The sequence below is a fragment of the Malania oleifera genome, chromosome 4 (assembly GCF_029873635.1).
Source record: "Malania oleifera isolate guangnan ecotype guangnan chromosome 4, ASM2987363v1, whole genome shotgun sequence".
Lineage (NCBI taxonomy): Eukaryota > Viridiplantae > Streptophyta > Magnoliopsida > Santalales > Ximeniaceae > Malania > Malania oleifera.
In genome coordinates, this window is record NC_080420.1 from 2,209,423 (window position 1) to 2,219,065 (window position 9,643).

The following is a 9,643-nucleotide window of genomic DNA, read 5'->3' on the forward strand; positions in this document are numbered from 1 at the left end:
TATAATTATTTTACTTAATTGTTATACTTTCAAATTTTACTTTACCATGAAAATTTTGTTGGGAATGACAACTGAAAATTAGTAAAAATATTTTGTAATTGGCTTAAAAATATTTTATAATTGTCTTTATTATTATTTTATTTCAATTATTTTATTTTTATTTTTATTTTAAAGTGTATAAAATGAATGATTTAATCAAAAAAATAATTTTAAAATATTAAAATTTTAGCCAACAGGTTGACAAAACAACTGAAAACCATAAAATTTGGTTTTCAATTTTTTCACAAACAACATAAATAAATGCATTTTTATAATATGTTTCTTCGCTATGCAAAAATATAAACAAAAAACAACAACAATACCAAACAGACCTCTAGTTTTTGGCCATTTGCTGAGAGATTATTTTATCCAATTTCTTATGTAACTATAATTTGTAATAAAGGGTCTATAAGGACTATAAATTTTATTTATGGTTTGTAGTTTGTTTATGGCCAATCTGAGCTTCCCTTAGGAAAGACCTTAGATGGCATGCAAAGAAAAAGATTAAAAAAAATTTATGTAACCTCCGATGAAATCAAGTGTCTACAATAAGTTAAGTAGTGGTAATTATTTACAATGTCCAAAAGCTAAATATTCTTAACTTGTCAAAGTGATTATTTGCAGTGCATTGTACAAGTAGCAACAAATTAGAATCAGCATTACAGCGGTAGTATCCTTTGACTTTTGATGCAATCTAAGGCCCAATGAACATGGTAATGCTAAATGGTGAACATGCAATGATCTACCTTCGACTTGATTACATCCCTACACATTCTTTGCCAAGTTGATGTTATAGTTGTACTTGTATGTGTTTTAATCTTAGGATATAAAAAATTATGAAATTCCAATTAAAAATTATACTGATAGCATACTCTATAACTCCTCTGGATGGAGTAAAATGTAGAACCTATAATTACTCCCAATTGACATTACCACACACAATAGGGGATCACCGGAATACCCATCAGTCAATAAATCCAACAGCCCAAGTGTGTTTTGATGAAGAGCTACCCTATTCACAGAGAGGATCTTCAAATGCAAGCTCAGATTTGGGGAAAAAGAGAACATGACTAATCATCTAAAAGTTTCAAATTGTTCATTAATGCCATTTACAACTAAAGAACATAGTGGTGCAAACCTCATGAAAAACCTCGAGTATAATCCCCCGATACACCTCGGAATTCATTGAAATATAACAATTTAGGAGGTAACGCAAATCTTTCGGTTCTTCAATTCGGTTCAACATTATCATCTCTACCATGGACTCCCTGAAATCCTCCCTTGGATCATGAGAAAATTTTTCCATAGCCACCATTAGGATGAACTTATTAGTACTAGTACTCCCTTCCTCACCCCGCTTCGCTCTCGCTTCGTGTCTAATTGCTTCCTGCTGCCTCTCTCTGATCATTTGATCTAGTCTCTCTTGAACCATGGCATGTGCTAAGCTCGAGATGGGTGCGAACCTATCCGAACACGAGCTCTCGGCTTCTTCCGAGGAGGAGACACTAAGCCTGCAACTGCAGCACAAGGCCCTGCATCCTCTTGATTGAAGCCTCTGCTTCTTGTCTTCCCTGCAGCTGCTGGTGCCTTGCATTCTCAGGCATTAGCTCAGAGCTTTGAAGGGTAATTTGAGCAAAAATAATCATTTATGCAAATTTGGCAAGTGGGTCATGTGGATTATGATTGTGTCTTGAGTTTACAACATATAGGGCATAACCCAGAAGAGAAGTACTGGTGGGGGAATGGATGAAACAGGTGGGAAACATTTTTTTTTTTCTCTTCCTAATTCTTTTAATTAAGATAGTGATTATGATGATGCACGTTAAGTAGGGTTGCTCTTATTCTTTTTCATTTTTCTGTTTTTAGGCGTTGCATTAGGTGGCATGTTCTTGAAGAGCGGCTAATATGGAAAGCACGGGGTCCATGAGTAAAAGCCTTTGGGTTAAGAGAATTACTACTTAAAAGACAATTTTTTGGTTGGCTTTCCACATGCCAAATGCATGTAGGTATCAGCTTTAGTTAGCATTCTTAACTGAACATGAGGATTAAGGCAAAGCCTGCTGCACCATTCTGGCATGGCCATGGACTGCTAGGGTGAAGCTCTATGCCTCTAGGTTAGGTGTGTATGTCGGGATGTGTTCCGATCAGACACAGAGAATGGGTTCCACCCTAAGAACCATGTGTGTAGGGTCCGCTGATGCACTTAATTCGATATATACTTACTACTATTCGGTCGGATGACACTCTATGTTCAGGACATTATTTTATATTTGAAAACTTTAGATTTAGATTTGTATAGATTTAGAAAAGATACAACACAAAATTGTATTAAATTATATTCAAATTCACTCAAATCCAAATTAAAAGTCTGAAATCCATACTCTCAAATACAAAGTAATTATTTTCATCTAGTATATACGTAGCATGCCTATCACATGTGCGCAGGCCGGTATACATATGCCAACCGAAATATATAAACTTTGGGAATGAGTCCCACTTGAACAAATTAAGTTATAGTGAGGGTAATTTTCTTCCTTGGTGATCTTGTTAAATTTTTAGAAAGCCTGTGTGGAAACACTTGTTTAATGCTTCCTGGAGACCTATCCAATTATGAACAAAATCTTATAAAGATTTAAACAGCTTATGAGGATCCTTCTTTATGGATTCTTATTCCTCGAATTTTGGACAAATTAATACAGAAACAAGAAGACCAAAGATAAGAAAAACTAGGTGTTTGGCATGTGATGGGTCATTAGTATGTGTCAAGGGGTCACTAATGTACTCTTTAATAAGGCAGCACATGCCACTGTAATGATAGTTGGAAAAGCTAGCTAGGGCGATGGATGCGCAGCCTCAACCAATAAATTAAGAATGCAGCAAAGGCTACAAAATGATCAACAGTGTTCTTAATTAATTGTACCTTTTTTTCCCATTACTCATGGAAGAGCACAGAAGGGTTTGAAGAAAGAGTACTTCTGGTACTGGACTAGTTAATGTAAAGTAATTTTTTAAGCTGATAAGAAGAAGAGAATATATGTATATGGTAGCAATAGCGTTGTTCAATGCTCAGTCCTAGAAAGAAGAAAAGGAGAAGAAATTGCACCGGGTGGAGAGTAACATCAACACTTGTGTTCGACAGCTAATTAAAAGGTAGGTAGTAGAATTTATTGATCCAAGGTAGGTAGTAGAATTTATTGATCCAACGTTCGGTAGAAGTTTAATTTAAATTTTGAATTTGTGTAGATTTGATAATATCTAATACAAAATTATATAAAATACATATTCCCCAAACATAGCGTAGGAGGAAATAAATTCTACTACGAGGGAATCATTTAGCTACATGGAGTGTAAGCCTATTGGAAGATAGTTCTAAATCTATCAAGTGTTTATATCTAAAACAGCCGGCTTTGATTCAATTAGTTTGGTTGGACAAATTTATTTCTCTAGTGTTGTGTGAATAACCTGATTGCTTATTTTAATTGACAGATTTTAATCAATTATAAATCTTCTTGGCAGCGTTCATGAACTGCAATACAAATCTGATTTTGTTTCTGTAGCAATCACAACTACACGTAAACTAAAATCTGCTTATTTCAACGTGTGCGTGTGTGCCAAACCTGATCAAGAAAAATATTTATTCACCAAACAATATTCAGCAAAGCCACAATAATTTCAACAAAAAATAAACATGCAAAAATCACAAAAACCATAAGAACGCATTTATGTGGTTTGGCCCAAAAACTGGTAGCTCAAGATCCCCAATGCCGAACCCTCCTCCTGTAATCTCCCTCTCTCTTGCACTGCAACTGAAAGATCTTTCGGCTAGTGATGGCTCTCTCGGGTTGCAGGTCTCTCTCGCAAGTGAAGGCTCTCGGTTCTGAAGGAAAGGAAGTCTCAGCTGAATATGTTCTCCAAAAAAAACTAACCCCTTGGCCCTGTTGTTTTCCTATTTACAATTGATTACAAGCAAATTACATCAATGCCCCCCCCCCCCCCTCAAAAAGAAAAATTTAAAGCAGCCGCTAGATCTCTAATCAAATGGACGGCCCGGATTCTTTCCTTCTTCAAGCTTGACACTCCAACAATTCTTCACCTTGGCAAGCTTGTGATGTAGTAACCCGGAGAAATTATGGTATTTAAATAATGAAATAAAGTGAAAAAAGGAAATTTAATTTCAATATTTAAACAGAATCTCGTCGACAAACACAAGGGATTCGTCGACGAACACATATGAGGGGCTCATCGACGAGGTTAAGCATTTGTCGACGAATTTCCTTCTTGACCTCATCGACAAAGTGATGTGACTCGTCGACGAAGGCCAATGTATAAATAGGCATAAACTTCATTTTTGGCTGAAATTTCACGCACGAATCTCTCATTCTCTCTCCTCTTCAGTTCCCTACCCTTCTCTCTAGGTTTTTGTGTCCGTTCTTCACCGGATTGACGATCCGAAGCTATCACGACACTCCTGGGGAAGTTCTCTACAAGTCTGCTGGAGTGGGTCATCGGTGGGATTAGCTTGGATTCCATTCCAAGTTTAGGGTAAGGCATTTTATTCGGTATTTGACTTTCCTATAGTTGTAAAAGTTGTAGTAGTCAAGAAAATACTGAAGTTTTGTTCTGAGAGATGTTGATTTCAGGGTGTCGAACGGGGAACCCTACGGGTGTAGGACTGGTATATTTTAAGGGCTCTTCAGGAATCAGGTAAGGGGATAAACTAAGCTAACTGTTTTCCAGATAATATATGTATAATCTTAAAGGATTTAATTTCAGGAAAATAAATAAATATATATATATATATATATATATATATATATATATATATATTGGCATCATGTTTGGGAAAATATTGCTCTAAATGATGATATGTTTTAAATATGTGTAATACCCATTTTGTGTGGCATGAGTAGAATTTAATATGAATTACTATTTTCAGGGAAAATATTAAATGATACAAAGTTTTACTATGATATAACGGCATACAGGCCGAGAGTTTTTATATGATATATCGGCGGACAGGCCGAGGATTTTCTTATATGATATGTTGGCGTACAGGCTGAGCCTTTTATATGATATAATGGCATACGGGCCGAGAGTTTTATTTGATCTGTAATACGGCATACGGGCCATGATCGATAAAATACGAAATGCTAGTGTAAGGGCCGAAGATTTTCATATTATGTTATGAAATGATATGATGATATTGATTTGACAATTATTATTATAAAATAGCCATGTATCACAATTTGAAAATGTGTTATATGTTATCAGAACTTGGTTGGCTTGATTTAGGCTTAGATGAGCACAATACTGTAGCTATATGATTACGATCATGATATGTTAGTGCTATCAGTAGCCGTACGGGGCAGTGGGAGGATGGCTGTCGATGTGGTTTATTGGAGTGTTGGCGCCCCTGGTGTACGGACCAATAGAGGCAGACCCATCGTACTTACAGACTTTTGCTTTTGATTCAGCAGTGGCCAGCCGAGCATTGTCAGATCCCGCCTTCAGACCGCAAAACCCAGTTATGTGGGGGTAAGACATGACACCAGCCAACTAACCTTCCAGGATATTGTTTTTGTATTATTATTATATGAGATGAATTATGTTTATGGAAATCCAGTGCGTTTGATCATGTTATGATTATATATGTTTTCCCAAATATGATAGAGACAGTTTCACCGAATATGTTTATATACTGTTATATGTGTAACACAAGAATACTCATGTTGTCACACACTGGTATTAGTTTATCTTCCCTTATTGAGAGGTGTCTCACTCCAAAATTATATGAACATTTCAGGAGCCCCAGATAGAAGAACGGATAAAGCTTTGCAACTCTAGTGTACGGTAGTCCTACCTTACCTGAAGGGTCAGTGCTTGCTAGGCTCAGACGAATTTCTAGGTAGCAACCCTAGGACTATTTTGGATATTTTTTAGATGTGTATATTGATATGACGGTTGTAGTAAACTCCGGTATTGGGTTGTATTGTATTCTGATTGTATATGATTTCACATTTCTTGCTGCTTAGGTAATGGTGAAGAATTTCAGGTTACCCTTGGTACCCTTGGGTCCAGGTAGGTTTTAATTTATCAAGATATTATTATTACTATTATTATTATTAATATTATTATTATTATGGAAAAAATATATGGTAAATTAAGTAGGTCGTTACAGTTTGGTATCAGAGCCTAGGTTGCTAGGTTCTATAGACTTTAGAGTGCAGCAGAAACGATACCAGAATATAGGAAAATGATTTAAGGTTTTGTTCTACAGTATAGACACAGGACTTCCATGGTGGTTTCTGTGTTTTTCTTGGGGTGATGATTTTAGGAAAACCATAGTAAACTATTGTAGGGTTGTGTTCCTAGTATGTAGGATTGAAGTTAGGAATAAGTTGAGGAAGTTATGATAAGGAACTATGTTTGGCTTATAAATTATAAGTATAGGGTTTCTAAGTTACGTTTATTATTTTTCAGGATGGATCCAGGAGGAGGTAGTGCCCATGTGAGTGGCAGTGATGGAATAGGGCTCTTGAGTGCAGGCGGGACCAATTCTAATGCAGCACTACGCAACGAGGCTCAGCAAGTTGTGGCTGAGATCGCTAGGAGCTCTAGGGAGGAGGGAGGTTCGTCTACAAGTCATGGGTGCACGATAGAGAAGTTTACTAAAATGAATCCTCTGGCATTCTCATGAGGGATTCATTTTGCAGCCGCCGAGAATTGGATGCATGAAATCGAGAAAGTTTTGACTATATTACAATGTACGGAGGAACATAGGGTCCTTTTCACCACCTATAAACTGACAAGGGAGGCCGAGAGATGGTGGACTGCTGTGAGACTTTTGGAGCAGCAGAGGACGACACCGATAGCCATGACGTAGGACCGATTTAAAGAATTATTCTTTGATAGATATTTTTCAGCTACTGTCAGAGAGGCTAAAGAGGAAGAGTTCCTTCTAAAGTAGGGACAGTTGTTGGTCCAGTAGTATGCGGCATGGTTTATTAAGCTCTCTCGCTTCATTCCGTATATTTTTCCTGATGAGATAAAGAAAGCAAGACAATTTGAAAGAGGATTGAGGAGAGGCATGTACAAGCAGGTGGTGGTACTAAAGATACAGGATTTTGCTGAGTTAGTCGACAGAGCAGCCTTGGCAGAGTTTAGTGAGTGTATGGATGCAGAGGAACAGGGATAAAAGAAGAGATCTGCATCTTCAGGCTACCATCAGGGTCATAGGCAGAGTCAGTGGAGGAGAGGAAACTATGGCAGAGGGAGAAGACAAGAGACTGGGGAGCATGAGGTTTAGACAGTGCAGAATCCTCCTGTTTGTCAGACTTGTGGGAGGAGACACTGGGGAGAGTGTCGAGTAGGGAGAGCTGTCTTCTATCGCTGCGGTAGACAGGGACATCTGGTGCGAGATTGCCCTACACCACCAGATGCTGCTCCTACTCCTAAACCGTACTAGAGAGGCTATCAGGCACCACATGGAGGCCTGTACAAGAATATAGCTCCAGCTAGAGTTTTCGCTCTGATGCCAGGTGATGTTGAGATAGCAGGCGATATGGTGACAGGTATGGTTAGCATGCTTTCTTTTAAAGTTATTGTGTTGTTTGATTTAGGAGCCACACATTCGTTCGTGTCAATGGGATGTATTAAATTGTGTGGGGCAAAAACACAGCTATTAGATACTAAATTATTAGTGACTACACCAACCGGGTTAACAATGAGGTGTAGTAGGGTATTATGGGGTTGTCCAGTGAATATTCAAGGGGAAATTTTGTCTACCAATTAGATAGTGCTGGACATGCATAGGTCCGATGTAAAATTCGGTATGGACTGGTTGACAGCCAATTACGCCAGCATAGATTGCCATTTAAAGGAAGTAATATTCAGACCTCCTGGAAAACTAGAATTCAAGTTTATAGGATCACGAGTGCAATGTTCGCCCCAGTTAGTTTCAGCTATTCAGGCAAGGAGACTGCTCCTAAATGGGTGTTAGGGATTTATGGCATTTGTGAAGGAAATGGTAGGGAATGAAGTGAAGCTCATTAGTACGCTAGTAGTAAAGGAGTTTACGGATTTTTTTCCAGATGAATTATCAGGCTTGCCACCTAATCGAGAGATAGATTTTGCTATTGATATGTTTGCAGGTACAACACCAATCTCTAAAGTACCTTACCGAATGATGCCAGTAGAGTTGGCAGAATTAAAGAATCAGCTACAAGATTTGCTTAATAAGGGTTTTATACGACTTAGTGTATCTTCGTGGGGAGCTCTAGTTCTATTTGTGAAGAAGAAAGAGGGGACTATGAGGATGTGCATAGATTATAAGAAAATTAATAAAGTGACAATCAAGAACAGGTATCCTCTACCCCGTATAGATGATTTATTTGACCAGCTCTAGGATACACGGGTGTATTCTAAGACTAACCTCAAGTTAGGCTATCATCGGGTGAAAGTGAAAGTAGAGGATGCATCAAAGACAGCCTTCAGAGCCAGATATGGGCATTATGAATTTCTTGTTATGCCATTTGGTCTGACGAATGCTCGTTCGGTATTTATGGACTTGATGAATAGAGTCTTCTACCAATACTTGGACCAGTTTGTTATTGTTTTTATTGATGATGTATAGGTATATTCGAGGAATTGTGAGGAGTACGAGACGCACTTGAGGCAGGTTTTACAGACGCTTGGGGAAAAGAAATTATACTCCAAGTTCAGCAAATATGAATTCTGGATCGAGAAGGTTGTGTTTTTGGGGTATGTCATCTCAAAGGATGAAATTTTTGTGGATCCTAGTAAGATTGATGCGGTAGTGAATTGGTCTAGACCGAGGAACGTTCAGGAGATCAGGAGTTTCTTGGGGTTAGTTGGGTATTACCATCGTTTTGTTGAGGAATTCTTAGCGCTATCAGGACCTCTGACACGACTGACTAGAAAGAACACCAGATTTGAATGGGACGATAGCTATGAGTAGAATTTTCAAGAATTGAAGTAGAGGCTTGTCACGGCACCAGTATTGATCATCCTATCAAGGGGTGAGGGTTATGTTATTTACAGTGATGCGTCCTTGCAGGGACTTGGTTGTGTACTGATGCAGCATGGTAGAATAGTAGCGTATGCTTCCGGGTAGTTGAAGGAATATGAAAAAAACTACCCTACCCACGATCTTGAATTGACTGCAGTGGTACATGCATTGAAGATTTAGATGCATTGCCTGTATGGCGAGCGATGTGAAATTTTATTCGACCATAAAATTCTAAAGTACTTTTTTCACCCAGAAGGAACTGAACATAAGGCAGAGAAGGTGGTTGAAGCTTATTAAAGATTTCAATTGTACCATCAGTTATCACCCAAGGAAAGCAAACGTGGTGGCTGATGCATTGAGTAGGAAGTCTGTGGAACCAGCATTGGAAGTTATGGAAATTAAGTATCCGATCATGATGGATCTGGAGAGACTCGGCATACAGTTGGTTGAGCGTGATCCTCAAGTATGTATTGTCAGTCTAGTGGTGCAGCCTACTCTGTAGGAAAAGATTAAAGCTGCTTAGAAAGATGATCCAGAATTAGTAGAGGTATTTGCCAGAGTGCAGAATGGTCAGGG

At 38.2% G+C, this 9,643-nt stretch overlaps 1 protein-coding gene across 1 annotated transcript; it reads right to left on the reverse strand.

Annotated features, from left to right (window-relative positions):
* Positions 1-1,051: 1,051 nt before the first annotated feature.
* Positions 1,052-1,633, reverse strand: LOC131152940 (probable transcription repressor OFP9). The gene is made up of 2 exons (XM_058104907.1): positions 1,178-1,633; positions 1,052-1,117 (listed from the first exon to the last, which is right to left on the reverse strand). Exons 1-2 carry the CDS (start codon positions 1,631-1,633, stop codon positions 1,052-1,054), a joined length of 522 nt encoding a protein of 173 aa, XP_057960890.1.
* Positions 1,634-9,643: the final 8,010 nt, after the last annotated feature.